Source organism: Mercenaria mercenaria, chromosome 18 (genome assembly GCF_021730395.1).
Source record: "Mercenaria mercenaria strain notata chromosome 18, MADL_Memer_1, whole genome shotgun sequence".
Taxonomy (NCBI): Eukaryota; Metazoa; Mollusca; class Bivalvia; order Venerida; family Veneridae; genus Mercenaria; species Mercenaria mercenaria.
Window position 1 is genome coordinate 35,037,016 of NC_069378.1, and position 19,054 is coordinate 35,056,069.

The 19,054-nt window shown below is 34.2% G+C and overlaps 1 protein-coding gene across 4 annotated transcripts in view; it reads right to left on the reverse strand.

The window, feature by feature from the left end:
• Positions 1–1,402: 1,402 nt before the first annotated feature.
• The window catches only part of LOC123538120 (spermatogenesis-associated serine-rich protein 2-like), a 103,624-nt gene continuing 85,972 nt past the window's right edge, over positions 1,403–19,054 (reverse strand). For all 4 annotated transcript variants that reach the window (XM_053529578.1, XM_053529576.1, XM_053529577.1 and 1 more), the window contains exons 12-15: positions 18,170–18,295; positions 16,997–17,094; positions 16,689–16,779; positions 1,403–15,299 (exon numbers count right to left, since the gene is read on the reverse strand). In XM_053529578.1, coding sequence (XP_053385553.1) covers positions 14,821–15,299; positions 16,689–16,779; positions 16,997–17,094; positions 18,170–18,295 — 794 coding nt within the window. In that variant the 3' untranslated portion in view covers positions 1,403–14,820. The remainder of the gene's footprint in view (positions 15,300–16,688; positions 16,780–16,996; positions 17,095–18,169; positions 18,296–19,054) is intronic.

The window sequence follows — 19,054 nt, forward strand, 5'->3', positions numbered from 1 at the left end:
TTTAAGAACCTTTATAACAACTGTACGTGTATTTAATCAGTTCTCTTTTTTCCTTCCATTGTATGATTAGAAAGTCACATCATTTATCGCCAATACGAAGGCAATATGTATGTAACATTAAATCTACAGTCGCCCAGAGGCATCAACTGAAAATACAAGATTTATTTGAAACCCGGTGATGGTTCGAATCGTGCATAAGTCAACACATGTTCATGATTTGATTGTATTATTTCATTCTTGGTGTTCGTCGGAATAAACTTATGGGTCGCCCCCACCCTTCTCACTCTCTTTCAGTCGGTTCGTCAGTCAAACAAGGAGTATCCTGCGATAACTTTAGAAATACACGGTATCTTTTATGGAACTTGGTACATGGATAGGTGGCAATATGGAGTATATGCACGTCCTTTTATTTTGTTGCAATGGCAAAAAATTGAGGTTGCGATGACAACAAAAAGTCCAAAAAATATGCGGACAAAAATGGCAATTGAATGAAGAGATTGTATATACATGAAAACAACACCAGAAACACTGGCTGTTTGCATATAAATATATTGCCTAGCGTCCAAAATAAGGTGGGACAGAGTTTGGCAATTCTTTATTTTAGTGACAGTAAACTTAAACTTTATCAAAATACAGTCAATGAAGTTTCAACGACACTGCAACTTAATAACCATTTAAGGTCTCGAATTCAATCCTGGTGTATAGGTAGGTGGGGGTGAGACGTAAAGAACGCACGGAACGGATCGGTGTGTCAACAATTACAAAAGGAGCTCAATGGTCAAATTTGTCCATCATATTTCGTAGCACTTCAGTCTTGGTATAAAGGTAGGTGGCTGGCGAGAGGACGATTCACGAAGCACATGAACTTGATCGGTATGTCAAGGTCACAAACTGAGTTCAAATGTCTAATCTGTCCTTTGTATTTTGCGTCTGCAGCACAACTTAAAAGTTATTCAAGGTATCGACTTTATACTGGATCATTGATCGGTAATTTGACTATTTGCAGAGTGCAACACTCCGCATTACTCGACCCTAAAACCACATTTAGTTTATTAAGCCTTAGTATATATAACCGTCACCGCCGTCGCATACACACACACACACACACACCTCTCCCTCATCGAAATATACATCCGACAAAAATTCAAAAATTCTCCCGCTTTGCACAGCATGCGTTCAAACAAGAAATGTTACTGACGAACGACTTTGCGAGTGGAGTGTTCTTGTTTGTGACCTTAATGTTAGCAGGTATAGACCCTTTTTACTGCATTTGACATACACAACAGGGCTTCTATTTGTTTCACTAAAATTCCTTGAATCGTTGACAAACTTCCTTTAGAGTTCAGTCAATAAATGCCTTTATCCATGCACAAGTGATGTTAAAGAGCAAGAACAAAACAAATATTTTTCATATAGTTTATTCGATATATTTGTAACATAATTTGCATTAAATATATTTATCTTATGCATATTTTAACAGATAGAGAATCTTTAAAGTTCAAAGTCGATAGTCGAGACAAAATCTAAGTAAACATTTTTACAGTTTCATAAATGCTGTTTTCCATTTTAAAAGAGATATATACAGTGACTAATATCTCTACATATAAAATATCTTCCAAATTCCACTAAGCCAGCTCTTAACAAACTGCCTATACATAGATTTATGTATACATGTACATAAATAATAATCTATTTTCTAACTGTGCAAATATATTTTTACTATAATCATATTGTTGATTCTTTACAAACCAGAGAATGTGTTTTGGTACTGTCCACAGATTCTTTACTGACAAGAGAATGTACACAAATACTGTCATGCTGTACAATACTTTTCCAATCTATCATCTCTAGTTATTCCAAAAGTACAATGTTAGAAAGCCCTATTTTAACAACCAATTAAATTATCAAGGCACTAAATACATTAACTAGAACTATCACTTAAGGCTATTAATACCCCAGATGCTCCTTTCATACAAAGTTAAATGTTGTGATCATCATCTTTGACCTTCATGTGACCTTAACCTTAGACCTAAGTTGTTAACTCTGTATGTCCTCTGGACAGGTTCACAACTGATGTTAATTTCATGAAAATCATTCCAGTTGTTAAGAGATACCAAGCGGACATAAATTATACCTATTTGATCTTTGACCTCTAAGATAGTGACCTGGGTCATGAGCTGTGCATGTCTTCATGATGAGGTTAACAATTGATCCTAGGTTTTATGAAAATCTTCCCAGCATGCAATGGACCGACATACGGACATGTCTGACTCCAATATAGCCCCCTTATACTTTGTATCTGCGGGTATAAAAATAACCTTTATAACAATAGTGTCTGAATATTAATCTTATCTAACTAGAATTTTGATTTCTTTTCACTTGATGCTGTTAATTCAAATCTGACATGTTCATAATGACAAAGTTGCAATGATAATTAACTCACATTAAACAGTTTCTGTACAAGTCTTAACACATGTAGGTTGGTTCATTCTGCATACTGACTAAATAGCATCATTTTATTACCAAACTGTATACCATTTATGTTACTATCTTTGTTTTCATCACACCAAAGTATAGATAATTACATAAAGTTCTGCAACTTCAAAACAAGAGGGTCATTGACCCTAAAGCGCTCACCTGCACAAGGCTTCAACTGCATCTGTATAATGTAATGGTACAAGTACAGAGTTAGGTTTCTTCTATGTTAGCCTATATTATATACATGTCACACAATTTTTAAAGTTTCCACTATATACATATAGGGAAAAGTAACCACGCTTTCTGGCAGCTATGTTTTTCGACAAATCAAAATAATCAGAGGGTCACAGAAGGACCACTTGTGTAAAATTATTTTAAAATCAAGGCAGCAGTTTCACAAAAGATTTTTTAGATTTCCACCATATACATATAGGGAAAAGTGACCACGCCTCCTGGCAGCCATGTTTTTTGACGAATTGGAATAATCTGAATAATCTTAGTAGAGGGTCACACAAGGACTATTTTTGTAAAATTATTTTAAAATCCGGCAAGCAGTTTCACACAAGAAGATTTTTAAATTTCCACTATATACATATAGGGAAAAGTAACCACGCCCTCTGGTGGCCATGTTTTTTGACGAATCAAAATAATTTGAACAATCTTGGTAGAGGGTATCACAAGAACCATTTGTGATAAATTAGGCGTAAAAAAAAGAGTTTGTTTCCGGTATCCGGACCTACCCTAAATTTTTGGCCTGACCCTAAATGTTTTTATGGCCTTGGAGAATATTTTTTTCAACTTTATAACAAAAAGTTGCAAAACTTCACTTTCTATACTTTAAACATGGTCAGTGATGTTAGAAATCAACTTACTGATACTATTTGTATTCATTTTTTGACATAAAAAAAAGACTCACTTAATAAATTCCAGAATTTTTTTTTTTCCAACCTACCTACCCTAAAATCTTTTAGCATGTTACCGGAAACAAGAATTTTTTTGTAGGCCTTATTTGAAAATCAGGGGAGCAGTTTCACACAAGAAGATTTTTTAAATTTCCACCATATATATATAGGTAAAAGTGACCACGTCCCCTGGCAGCTGTTTTTTTGACGAATCGGAATAATTTGAACAATCTTGGTGGTCACACAAGGACCATTTGTATTAAATTATTTTAAAATCGGGCCAGAAGTTTCACACAAGAAGATTTTTAAAGTTTCCACTAAATACAAATAGGGAAAACTGACAGCGCCCCCTGGCGGCCATGTTTTTTGACGAATCGGTAAAATTTGAACAATCTTGGTTGAGGGTGACATAAGGACCATTTGTTAGAAATTACTGTAAATCACTTTATATTAGCGTGATCTTTGTTTCGCGAATTCCGGCATCCTGAATTATTTCGCGAATTCATGAATTCGCGACGGAAGGGTCAGAAATTTAAATTCGCGAAGGTTCTTATCTCATGTTAGCAAAATTTCAGTTCCGGAACCAAATTAATGCAGGCTAAAGACTCGTCAAACACATGGTCCGTAACTTTTTTTTCATTTTAGCAATCGGTTACTTTATTCATACAGACTGAGATAATTGAGCATTTAAATCCTTTATTCAAGTTACTGGCTATCATTCTTATTACACTTAATAGCCAATAAAATGTTTGTTACAACCATTTCATAAATAATCAACGTACAAGTATATAATACAACGGTGTGATAAATTGTCCGTTTATCCCTACTGTTGTCTTAACAAAATGTGTAAAAAAATCAGGTTTATTTAGAAGATAAGGGATGATATAAATGTTCTCCTCGTACAACACGCGCTCTGCTTGTTTGACACATACGAAGTGCATCCAGAAGATGCTCTCCGTTAAAAACTGCCAGCTGCATGTAAATGTAACCTCAAGCAGTATATTCTACATGAACTATTTATAATGTATTGAAATGTGAAATGAATTGAAATTCATTCAATAAACATCAATGTATAGGTTGCTAGTATTCACTGCTGAATTTGACCGTATTTTGGACATATTTTCGGATATGTCTGTATGTTATGGAAGGATATTTACGCGGATTCATGATTTCGCGATGTACCCCATTCGCGAAAAATAGCGAAAATTAAAACACCACAAATAATACCGGATTTACAGTACTTCAAAATCGGACCAGTGGTTTAGGAGGAGATGTCGTTTGAAGAATTTTCTATTTATAGCTCTGCTGGCCCCTATGCATTTGAACAACTTTGGTAGAGAACCACCCAAGGAACATCCAGGCCAAGTTTCATCAAAATCCATTCAGTGGTTTTGGAGGAGATGTCATTTAAACACAGTTGTTGACGACGGATGGACAACTTGACGGACGGACGGACGAACGACGGGCACAGCGTGATCACAATAGCTCACCATGAGTACTTTGTGCTCAGGTGAGCTAAAAATTAAAGGTTAAAACAATTTGAACACTGAATTCAAAAGTGGCAAAATTATAGAGCTTGCTTCTCAAGCTACTAATCTTTTTTTTTTTCTTACTTTATCAAATAATTTAATCATGTAAAATTCTACTCTTTATTTAATTCCATTTTATGTGCACCTGCATGACTGCAGACTTTGAATGTATGTGTTCCAACTTGGTAACACAATATATATACAGGAATGAAATTGAAAAATTGAACATCTATACTGCATTACATTTCATAATGCATAAACAACTAAATCTACCCAATCCTGATTGTATAATGAAATGGTTATGAGGACCTATGAGACATTTCTTAAAATGATTTTTACTTTTTTTAGTTACCTTAAAATGAGTTCCATGCAGAAAATGAAATTTAGTGATGATGAATTTTCTAAGTTTACACCTGTTACCACATCAGAGTAAGACATTTTCAGAACAAAATAACTTAACCAGCAAACCCACAAAAACAGTGCAAAAAGCATGTTTCAATCCCATTAAATAGGAATTGTTCAGTAATTATCTCACATATCCCTATTAACATTTCCCCCAAAAGTTTTTTATCTGTTACAGAATTGCAATTCAACATATTTTTTCAAAGTGAGAGGCAGTCCAAAATCTGATCTTCAACACTGTATATATTGAAGTTGCTGTCTTGTATAAGCTATGTTTCACTGGGCTATCCAGGGCTAGTTTTTGCCAAACAGATCATTGCTATATATTTCCAAAGATATTTGCAAATTAAAATTGTCATATAAAGAGACAAAATTGAAGCAAACAGAGGTTTTCCTAGTGAGCAGTACACAATCACCTGACTATCTAGGTGAGGTAGAAAATGGGAGAGTTACATGTTATTCCAGCACTTGTTACAGTGTCCAGTATAACATAAAAGAAGTTTGTGTAAAGCATAGTCAACTCAGAACAATATTTTTTTACATTAAGTCTGAATTTGAATTCCAAAAGCTATTAGCTATGAATATCCAAGCAATTAACAGTAAAGTAACTTTGTTAAAAAAATAACAAATGTTCATATCAAGGTTGGAGATGGATCCCATTTGATGAATTCTACAAACATAGAAAGTACAACACAGAAGTATTTCCAAAACTAAACAAGATGGAGCAGCAAACTATTCAATTTCAACATTTTAATAAAAACGTGTCTAAATATTTTCACCAGTGTTCTTTAAATAAAGTTGCTGTCCTGTACTTTCTAGGTATGCAAAGTTGCAACAGTAAAGAGTTCAATCCAACAATGTTGTTTCACAAAGTTACATATACAAATAAATATGTAAAAGCTATAACCTTTTCAAATATACTATCATCTTTAAAGCATATTTAATTTTTTCATTTCACATTTAACTTTTGTTTATAACTAAAAACTACAGAACAACAATAAAAACAAGAGGGCCATGAAGGCCCTGTATCGCTCACCTGACCTCCTGACCTAAAGATCATCAAGATTAACATTCTGACCAAGTTTCATTAAGATATGGTCATAAATGTGGCCTCTAAAGTGTTAACTAGCTATTCCTTTGATTTGACCCCGTGACCTAGTTTTTGACCCGACATGACCCAGATTCGAACTTGACCTAAAGATCATCAAGTTTAACATTCTGACGAAGTTTCATGAAGATACAGTCATAAACGTGGCCTCTACAGTGTTAACAAGCTTTTCCTTTGATATGACCTAGTGACCTAGTTTTTGACCCCACCTGACCCAGATTTTAAGTTGACCTAAAGATCATCAAGATTAATATTCTGACCAAGTTTCATTAAGATATGGTCATAAATGTGGCCTCTAAAATGTTAACTAGCTTTTCCTTTGATTTGACCTGGTGACCTAGTTTTTGACCCGACATTACCCAGATTTGAACTTGACCTAAAGATCATCAAGTTTAACATTCTGGCTAAGTTTCATGAAGATACAGTCATAAATATGGCCTCTAGAGTGTTAACAAGCTTTTCCTTTGATTTGATCTGGTGACCTAGTTTCTGACCCCACTTAACCCAGATTTGAACTTGAGCTATAGATCATCAAGATTAACATTTTGACCAAGTTTCATTAAGATATGATCATAAATGTGGCCTCTACAGTGTAAACTAACTTTTCCTTTGATTTGACCTGGTGACCTAGTTTTTGATCCTACATGACCCAGATTCAAACTGAACCTTAAGATCATCAATATTAACATTCTGACCAAATTTCATGAAGATACAACCACAAATGGGGCCTCTACAGTGTTAACAAGCTTTTCCTTTGATTTGACCTGGTGACCTAGTTTTTGATCCCAGATGACCCAATATCGAACTCGTCCAATACTTTATTGAGGTTAATACTCTGATCAAGTTCCATTAAGATTGGACCAAAATGGTGACCTCTCGAGTGTTAACAAGCTTTTTCTTTGATTTGACCTGGTGACCTAGTTTTTGACCCCAGATTACCCAATATCGATTTAGTTCTAGATTTTATTAAGGGTAACATTCTGACCAAGTTTCATTAAGATTGGGCCAAAAATGTGACCTCTAGAGTGTTAACAAGCTTTTCCTTTGATCTGACCTGGTGACCTAGTTTTTGACCCCAGATGACCCAATATTGAACTCGTCCAAGATTTGATTGAGGGTAACATTCTGACCAAGTTTCATTAAGATTGGGCCAAAAATGTGACCTCTAGAGTGTTAACAGTCAAATTGCTGACGACGGACGGACGACGGACACAGGGCAATCACTAAAGCTCACCTTTGAGAACTTCATGCTCAGGTGAGCTAATAAGAAGCAAGAAAATTTCTCAATATAATTATGACATAATCTGACATCCACATCACTGTGCCATATTCGTCATACAATTTAAAGCTAACCAGAATTGTGTCCATAGGACACGGATGCCCCCACATACTGTGCCATCCTCTATATAGCAAAAACCATCAAAGGGTCATAACTGCAGTAAAAATTGTCACAGAAAAAATTCCTTCCTTTATGGTCATCTGCACATCAAGCTTGTTTATCTGTGAAAGTTTGAAGCACATCAGGTTAATAGTGTGGGAGGAATTGGACACACAATATTTTTCTCTATATTCCATACAGCAAAAACTATCAAAGGGTCATAACTGTGGTAAAAATAGTCATAGAAAAAAACCCTTCCTTTCTAGTCATCTGCACATCTAGCTTGTTCATCTGTGAAAGTTTGAAGCAAATCAGGCTAATAGTGTGGGAGGAGTTGGACACACAATATTTCTGAACATAGGTACAGACGGACATACAGACAGCAGCAACGCTATATGCCCCCACATAAATGTGTGGAGGCATAACAATCTGACTAGAAAAAGTTGTTAGAAAATGAAGTAGGTAATGGTATCAATATATAAAGCAACTTTTACCATCTATAATAGAAACTGGTACCAGGTGCTGTCACAAAGCTTGTAATATTTTAGCTGCTAAAAGCAAACATCTATATTCCAAAATAACAAGAGTATGACACATGCCCAGTGAAAATTACTAAAAGGAGAATAAGTAACATGAAAACAAGGGCATAACTTTAATAATTTCTGACACAAGAATCTGGAAAAAAGGCACATCTACTTCATGTTGATGTTTTTTAACAAGTTTTATTTGAAGATGTTGGAAAACTGAAAATAATTCAATGCAGCAGCAATATTTTTAAGTCGAAAACGTCTGTAACTAATAAAATTTGAACAAAAAAGTTCTGAAAATTTAAGCATGTGCACTTCATGTTGATGATCATTTCAGTTGGATGGAAACAGTAAGAACAGTTGAGTACACAATGTTCTAATGTAGCTGAAGTCCAAACTCAAGAAAAAATAACCAGACATAAAGTCCTGAGAATATGTGCATTTCAACTTCATGTTGACAAAGTACACCTTTCACTTCAATTAAATGGAAACTTTAGGAGTTGAGTACACAAGTAAGTTTGACAAACAGATGAACAGTTCAAACACTATGTCTCCTGTGTCTCTGACACCAAAGGCGAAGCAAAACTATTAAATCACTATACATCAATAAAAATATTTCACCTAATTAAACATTAACTGTACATTACTGACTTAAAAATACATATAATTAAATGCGTTAACAGTTGTTTAGCAAACAAGAACAAAGCTAACACTGTTCATCAGTTTCAATGATAAGATTCAATCAAAGCTCCTTCTAAGATTTAAAATAATAAACAATTTAACAGGCAATATTAACAGGCAATATTAGTTTTCTTAGGTAATTGAATAGAAAGAGCATAGTAAGCAACCTAGTTACTTATAACAACTTTAGCATAGAGAGTTCTGTACACAGAAAACAAATTACCATCACTTTATTCTGACCAAGGCAGCATACAAATTACCATCACTTTATTCTGACCAAGACAGCGTACAAATTACCATCACTTTATTCTGACCAAGGCAGCATACAAATTACCATCTTGATATGTCAAACCAATCTCAATAAACCAAATGTTGCTACTGCCTAAATGCACCAAGCAGTACAACCACAATCATGCACCAGAGAAAGGTGATGCTAACAGTATCCCATCTGCAAAACTTAAAACTTGACAGAAAATGTCAAGGCAGTTATAAAGACACATTCATCTGTAGAATATGTCATACTTTTAACACATTCTTTTACTGGCCATAATTGGTATATTAAAAATCCTGGAAAAAAAAAGTCAAGAACATTACTACCAATAAATACCATTTATTGGATTGTGAAATTAGATATATTACTGATCTTGTATATGAATTAAATTTTATAAAAACATTTTATACAATATATTACAGATTTTACTATAGCAACACTCTTGTACCGTTGAAAACATTTTTACTGAATGACAAAAGAAAATAAAGGTGTGTCCATAGGATACAGATGCATTACAATGAGAAGATTGTTACCAAGCTTTGCCATCGCTCACTTCAATTTCAAAAGAAATATTTCATCTCTCAAAACATTTTATGCCATTTCATATTAATTTATAATTTCATACTTCTAAATAGTCCAATATCAAGATACATATTGCAATGATGCAGACAAATTAAAATGAACTTTCCTTAAGACAGAAATATATCCTTATAGAAAATCTGTTCCTGAACACATGCAATGTAATAATATTTTTCAAACTGAAAAGTCACGCAGATATTAGTAAAACAAACTGGACCCCGACCTGCAGGTACCCAAGTTCTCATTCCATGTTTTCTAAACTGTTCAACCAAGTCTATTTTCCTTTGAAATATCATTTAGTTCCTCTATACACAATAAACAAGACTATATGTATATACCTAACAATAAAGGCTCCATACTAGAAGAGGCATTTGGTATTTGCTGCTATAAGAATCACAATATTATACTGAAACCAAACTGAATGACATGCATAAACTCAAAAACAATCTTACATCTATAAACAACTTTTCTTGCACTTTTAAAATTAATGCAAGGTCTATCTTTTAAGACTGATGTATGGACAGACAAACAAAATGACAAAATAAAACAAGAGCTGCTTGTAAAACACACATGCCCTTCATGAAGGTATGTCCCATTTTCAATTTTAAGCTTGACCTTTGACCATCAACACAATAGGGGTCAACTACTGACCACAGGCCATCATCCTATGAAGTTTGATGACTGTAGGCTGAAGCATTCTTTAGTTATTAAGCTGAAGCTGTTTGCAGTCTCATAGTCACTGCGACCTTGATCTCTGACCTACTGACCCCCAAAATATTACAAGTCGTGTACTGACCACAGGCAGTCATTGTATGAAGTTTTACCATTGCAAGATGATGCGTTCTCTAGCTATCGACCAGAAACCAAATGGTCTACCAACTGACTGCTCAAAATGAGCGAAACAATATACTCAACTTTTTAGAAGGAGGCTATACTGTTATACACATTCTCCATATTGCCATCTACCCATGATCAAAGTTTCATGAGAAAATATCTTGTACTTTTTAAAGTTATTCCAGAATCCACTATTAGGGACTGGTGGATGAACAGACAGATGGACAAACAGAGAAAATGAAGTAAAGTGCATAGTATTAAAAGTAATCACAGGATCACGCTGGATTGACCGACAGACTAACATGGAGTATACCAGAAGACCGCTATGATTTTACCAGAAGGAGACTAACCAAATTCTAAGGAAACTTCACTTTGTGATTTGTTGGTTTGTTAATTCTTTATTACCTGTTGAAAAGGACACAATAAATATTAAGTAGATTAAGAGACATGTAAAGAAAATTAATACTTTGTTATAACGAATGCTGTAACAATGAAAGTTGACTGCATTTCTGTTCACATAAGTAAAATAAATCACATATAATACACAACACCTTTAACCATTTAACATTAATACAAAATACTTCATTTTAAAGCTCTACAACTACAAAGCAACAAATTTGGCACATTACAACAACAACTATTTCTGAGAAACATGTTCTGCTAAGGTATTTTCACACATTACAATACATGTAGGAGAAGTAAATGTTTCTGTTTGACAAATATAAGTATTATAATAGCTCTATCTACAATGTGTCAAGCAAAATGTAGCTAAATGTTTGCAACAAGTTATATGACTAGTAACACTATAATGAAGCAGTTACATCAAACAGTTATAAAATCAGAGTGAAACACTTGTACTGTGTAAAAAGGTGTTCCCTCATATAAAATGCAACAGGAATTGTGGATAACAATCCAAAAGGTTTTCATAAATATTTCAATGGAAGGTGTATACTAAACTTCTAAACTGGTTCCGTCATTTTTTTTAAAGAACTAAATAGTACTAGGGCAAAAACTGAACCAAAAAACCTGACCAATCTTCCAGCTTAAACTGGGATAAAGGACAAACACTATCAAGACTGCCTATCATCACAGTATTAATGCCAACCAGGCTCCATGTTCACAAAACATTTTTCAGTCTCAGCTGAGTTTGAGACAGACATGCTAATAAAAATTCCAATCAATTAGGAAGTCACTTGAAAAACGTCATTATCAAACTCAGCTGAGACTGAAATTGGTTTGTGAACATTGGGCAAGATGATTAAACTCAATTATTCCTCACTCGATAATCCAGTGATACCTGAAAAGAGTGTTCACACTTTAAGCACAAGGGGATGACCCTACAATAATGGAGAAATCGGAACACCCATGCAGCTAGTACAACCCTTTTCTTTGTTTTGTTATCCTTTATTTTCACATGTTTACTATTCTCACATAATTCTTGTACAGATTAAGATTCAAGTTTTTTACAAAAATTCAAGGGACTTTTCAGAAGTATCACAATACAGCAGTATTTACAACCATTTCTTAACTTCAGAACATTATATCACTATATATATATATATAACATACCTTTGTGGCAAGCAGTGACTTGACAAAATGTTTTAATCTGACAAAGTCTGTTCTTAAAATACTTAGCAAAAATAATTTACCAAGACAAAATTTCTCACTATGTATTAAATTGACTGATCAAATTATGAGGTAATATTTAATATTTCTATTGATGGCAATATTAAGTTCAATAAACAGAGAGAGAAAATAAGGCCATAATCAAATTATGACAATACAGGAAGTCAACATCTCTAAAACACATGACAAAAACTCACTTTCGCTGTTTGCTAGAATTAAGTTAAAATATTTGTACACAGGTAATTTGCATTGTTTAAGTTCTTCTTTAACTACATATGTTTCTATATGTGTAAACTAAATTGTACAAAATATAACTGTATTTGTCTATTTGATATGTTTGAAACAAGTCAGTTCACTTATGTTTAACAAGATAATAAAATCATCAAGCCATGCATAATCTAAAATTTGAAATTCATATAAAATCTAAACAAGGCAGTCAGTCCAGTTCAATAAAAATACCCACAAAAATATAATAATCTGAATACATCTAACTGAACAACACTAAGCAATGAACAACCTTTCAACAAGAGGGCTAGGATAGTCCTAGATAGCTCACCTGAGTTTCAAAGCTCGCTTGAACAGGAAAATGAGTTTATAATTAGGGCCAGCAGTTTTCGAAGATTTTAAAGTTTTTCAACAAATGATCAAAACCAGAAGGAACTGGTAGAGGGCTACCCAAGGAACATTGCCTTCAAAATGTTTTAAAATCAGCAGTTTCAGAGAAGATTTTTAAAGCCAATGTATATTTTTTAAAGAAACAGATTATTTAAAGGTCTTTGGTAGAGGATCATTTTAAGGAACATTGCTGTAAAATTATCTCCATCCTCTGGAAGTCATATTTTTAAAACGAAACTGAATACTGAAGGAATCTGGTAGAGGATCACCCAAGGAACATTACTGTGAAGTTATTTTGAAATCAAGACAGTGGTTTCAGAGAAGATTTTCAGTTTCAATATTACAAGACAGGGAAAACTATCCCACCCCTGCTTTCCCTCAATCCCCGCCCCCACTTTTGCATGTATGTTTGTTTAAACAGAAGGCATCTGGTAACCGGTTACTCGAGGAACACTGCTGTCAAACTCTGATATAGGGCCAGTGGTTTCATACTGGGGAAGACTAGCCTTGCCCCTTAGGGGCCATGTTTTTATAAACAAACATAAAGATCTGAAGGAATCTGGTAAAGGGTTACCTAATGAACACTTTTGTGAAATTAATCAAAAATCAGCTCAGTGGTTTCTGAGATTTTTTAAGCTGTTCCTTTTCATTACCATGGCAACCAAAATTCTGCAAAGAAAATTTATTCTTGAAAAAAATCTGGAAGGGGACCAGTCAAGGAACATTCCTGTGAAGTTTGATTGAAATTGGTTTGGTGGTTAAGGAAAAGATTTCATTCAAAGCTATTGTAGATGACAAATGGATGACGGACATACAGATGTACGACACGCATCCACAGATCCTAAAAGCTCACCATAAGCATAAAGCTCAGGTTAACTAAAATGCATTAAACTAAATTATGAAACACATTATGTTAATTTTCCAGTTCTACTCTACTTGTCTTTCTGAGCACTGGACTAAACCTCTCCCCATCATTTTTTTTTTTTACATAATAGATATTTTCATGATAACTGATGTACATTAATTGATGAATTAATGTTAATATTATGATTTACTAAGGATTTATGAAGGTGTTCCCCTCCAGTTTGCACACACTTTTCTAGGAAGAAAAGGAAAGTCACAATTACAACCTTTAAAATGTCTTCCACATCTGTAACACAATATAACTGTGAGAATTCTAACTTGTTTACAACTAAATAGTCATTTACAATTTCAAAAAGCCAGGGCTGCAAGCTGCGATAAACATAGCATAAACAATGATTAATATGATGAAAATCAGGTTATCTTTTGGAAATTTTTGGAATAAAATAATTGCTTAACACAGCCCTGCATCAAAATATACAACAAATAACATGACTTTTAAATTACTTTCTACAAATTAGGTACAAAAATATTTCTTGATGCTACAGTAACAGTGATGTTTATATGTCAGTGACAGCATGACTTTCATTTTTTCTCTCACTTTGAAAAATTTCTTTAGTAAACATTTTTTTCACTCTACACAAAGTATCAACTATGTATCCATTATGAAAGTTGATTTCAAAAACAAAAGCAAAAATAAAACAAAAAGTATGGTGATAATTTGTATGAGTCTATGGGAACCATGAACATCGGAATCCTAAAGCGCTATGAAAAAGAAGGAAATTTTACATCTAAATTATATCAATTCAATAAAATGCATCATGTAGAACAGTCACCAATAGCATGATACATATACAAGAGCATAAAGATAACAATAATATACATCTAGTGAATATGTAAGTAGATTGCATAATTAACAATGTCATTCAAAAATAGAATCTGTAATAGTAACAATGTTTTTTCAAAATATAACAAAATTATTTACACTGTAGCTGTGCTATTTTCGTTGACTAGCAATTAAAGATACTTTTACCCTTCCCTTTTATTTTCATTAGAATTGTGAGGCTGTATATTAGTAGTGCTTGAACTAGGTGGATTACTGCGACGGCCAGGGGGACCTCGACCTCTGCCCCGACGTGGACTGCCTGAATTCTCTCTCTGTGGTTGTGGTTTCCTTGCACTAGAATCTTTGCTTCCTGATGCAGATGATGAGCCTGGTGCACCTAATCCAGAATTTTCCCCAGAATTACTTCCAGGTCTTAAACTGTCTGTATTGGCACCCCTGTTCATGCTTGAACTACCTCCCCTTCCCCGTCCACCACGACCCCGCCCGCCCCGAGGAGGTCGTCCAGAACCCTGAGGGCCCGTTTTACGTCCAATCAAAATAACTCTCTCTCCATTTGGGGCCTGATTAAATGAAACACGATTATCATCCTTTGGTCCATCCTGACGAGGTGGTCTGTCACGATCATTTCGTTGACGGTTTCGGTTGTTTTTTCTTGCTCCACCTGTAGTAAGCAGAGAAAGTATTTAAACTGGTTTCCAGTTCTATCTTTATATTTCACTATTAAATTCCAATTTATCACAGGAATTTTTCATTTAAATCAACTAAGGAAGTCTAAAGAAGAACACTGTCAACATTGTTTGACACATGCCCTCCAAAATGCCTGATAGAGTAACAATTTGAAGAAAATACAGGGGCTTTAATCAAAACGAGAACAGCCAGGATGACCCTAGATCGCTCATCTGAGTTTCATAGATTGTTTTCAACAATTTTGGTAGTGGGTCAGGCATGGTGTTTTGACAATGAAAGGTTTCCACTAGATACGGCTATCCTCTCTTGTAGCCACCAATTTACAAACTGGAATAATTTGAACAGGTTTGGTATAGAGTCATCTGGGGAACATTACCATAAAATTATTTAAACTAGATTTCATAGAAACAAACATTCAAACCATGTTCCATGTAAATGAGGTAGTTCATTAACTATGTTTTTCAATGATTTGACATTGTAACCTAGTTACAAATTTATCATTGAACATTCTGACCAAGTCTCAGGATCATCAGGTAGAAAGTGTTAACATGGTCTTACTAAAATTTGGTAAGTGACTTAGTTTATGACCTAGATAACGCAGTTTCAAACTTGAGTGTTAAGGCGTTTCTGTGATTTACACTAGTGACCTGTCTTTTGACCTCAAATCACTTTAGAACATGACCTAGAATTCACAAGACAAATATTCTGATAAATATTTATGTGGATTAAGTTGAAAATATAGCCTCTAGAGTGTGAACAAGTTTTTTCTACGATTGAAGCTAGTGATTTAGTTTTTTACCTCAAATAACTCAATTTCTAACTAGACCAAGATTCTGTAGTGAGAAATGGTCTGTCAAGGATTTAAAATCAAAATTAAGACCTCTGACAACCCAGTTTTGAACTTTACGTACATTTCATACAGACATTCTGTCAAAGTTTTATGAAGACCAAGTAGAAATGTGGCCTCTGGAATGTTAACAAGGTTTTCCTATTAAATGACTTCGTTTTTGTCCCCAGATGATATGGTTTACAATTGGTCCGAGATTTTATCAAGGGTAACATTCTGCCCAAGTTCTATGAAGATTGGGCTAATATTGCAACATCCTGTTTTAATACACAGTGTATAAATGTAGTTCTAACATTTCATTATGAAGTCAAAACAGGGGCTTAACTCAAAAACCGAAGTCCTGATAATGTGCACCCTTGTCCACTTCATGTTGATGTATATATATCAATTTTCATTTGATTTTGACAGAAATGGAGTTAAGTACATAAGAAAGTCTTACAGCAGGAATGGCAGGTGGACAGTTGAAACACTATGCCTTCAAAGAAAGATTCAGAAATAAATTGTGTATGAAATTACCTTGTGTAGGAGAACTTTCTACTTTAGCTGTGGAGTTATTTGAGACTGGAGCACTTTCAGGTCTTTCTGGGTAATTCTTTACAGGTATACCCTAAAACATATCAATTAAAATACAAAATACTGATACAAATAGTTAGGCATTTATTTGTACATCAAAATGCAACGTTCTAATATATCTTAATAACTACATGTAACAGTATACTGCTGTATTTATTTATATACTTTATGTATAAAACATCAGACTTTGCAAAACTTTGCAGTGAGGCCATCACTTTACTAGGTTCTCATAAATAATGAAATGTGACTACCTCTAAAGTTAAAGAATGTTTCAATCTTCGCTGTAACTCTGCCACCTCGTGGGCTTCGTCACGGTCTAAGTGGGGTGAAATGGGCTTCTTCTCATTATCTGTAAATGGAATATCTTAATAGAGTTTCATAGCAGTAGACAAATATAACTGCTCTATAGTTTTCAACCAATTCCATTGAAATGTACTAATTCAGTAACATCTTAGATCTATAATAAACTTTATAAGTAAACCCTCAGCAAATATCGTATGTTTGGAATTGACAATTTAATCTATAATAATATTACTCTTATGATAAATCTACAATATCCAGAGTTGTAAATGATAATCAATTTCTTGTACTGTTCCAATGAAAAGCAAGGATAAAAACAGAAAGATTGCATCTTATCATACCTACTAAGTACAACAAGAGTTGTCCATAAGACAGCCAAGCTCGACTATTCGAAATATTGTCCCAGAAGCAGGAAAATATTACCCAAAAAGGTTAAATATCAAAAGAGTTTTAAGTTCAAAAGGGGGAATAATTTGACCAAAATGCATATCAGTTATAGGACTTGCTGCTATCAACTAGTTTTATAACCCTGAAGGCACATGTGAAGTTTCAATTCAATATCTGCATTAGTTTTGGAGATAGTAACTTGCATGTAAAACTTTAACCAAAATTTTCTAAGTCCAAAAGGGGGCATAATTTGCTCAAAATACATGTCAGAGTTATGGGACTTGACCCAGAGAGGTTGGTAATTGACCTAGAAAAAGAAAAAATAAGTTTCAAAGCTATATGCCTTTAATTGATGGCTGTATGTACTTGCATGCAAAAACTTAACCAAGGTGTGACGCCGACGCCGATATAGACGCCGACGCCAGGGTGAGTAGAATAGCTAGACTATTGAATAGTCGAGCTAAAAACAGTAAATATTTGCATGTGCACAGATTTCATTTTGTAATACTTCAAGTAACTGTAAACAAGAGCTCTACCCCATGATAGCCTTTTGGAAGTTTATTGGTGTGTCATTTTCCGTTTCAAACATGCAGTAACCTTGACCTTTGACTAATGATCGCAGAAACAACTGGTGTCATCTCCTGAGAACAGGCTATCATTCTTTATCTTGAAAAGTGTTCTCCAGTTGGAAACCTTTTTCAGTATGAAGGTCTCAGATAATAAATATAAATACATACTGTTAGAACTGGAGATATCTAGAGTTGGTTTAGGTATATGCTGCTCCGACTCAGACATCGCTATACTGCTTGTTACACTGGACACTGATCCTTGACATTGAATATACTGACATTTCACTGGCATAACTAGAAAAAGAATTAATATGAAAAAAAGCAACCACTTTGTAAATTACAAACAAAACGCTTATAAAATCCAATGATTATTAAATATTCTTTGTTCATATAATACAAAACAATTACAAGAGCTGTATGTGTAAATTTTACATCAAATCTTTTGTAGCTCAAAACCCCATGATTTTCCCTAGAAATGTTATTGAACTTAATTCAGACTAAATGTGAATTAAACTAGAGCTATCACTAAAGGTGATGAATGTACCCCCCTCATGCACTGACACAGTACATTGCAATTTGACACACACAAGATTGCATAATTATGTGGACTGTATGTATACAGTATAGTAACAAAAAACAAAGTCCCATAACTATGCAGAATATTTATCTAAAAGAACGTAACATGCACCATGCACAACTAGGTTTGGTACTGATCACTTGTGTGAAGTTTCATTAAATTATGTGCAAGGGTTCGGAAGATTAGGCGCGCACAAGATTGCATATGCAGACTGTATGTACATAGTATGTTAACAAGAAACAAAGTCCCATAACTCTGCAATTTTTGTTGTTGAAAGAACCTAACATGCCCCATACACAACTACTGTTGTTACTGATCACTTGTGTGAAGTTTCATTAAATTGTGTCAAGGGGATAAGAAGAGATGGTGCGCACAAGATTGTGTCTATGTATATAGTATAGTAACAAAAAACAAAGTCCCGTAACTCTGCAAATTTTTTTTCTGAAAGAACCTAACATGCCCCATGCACAACTACT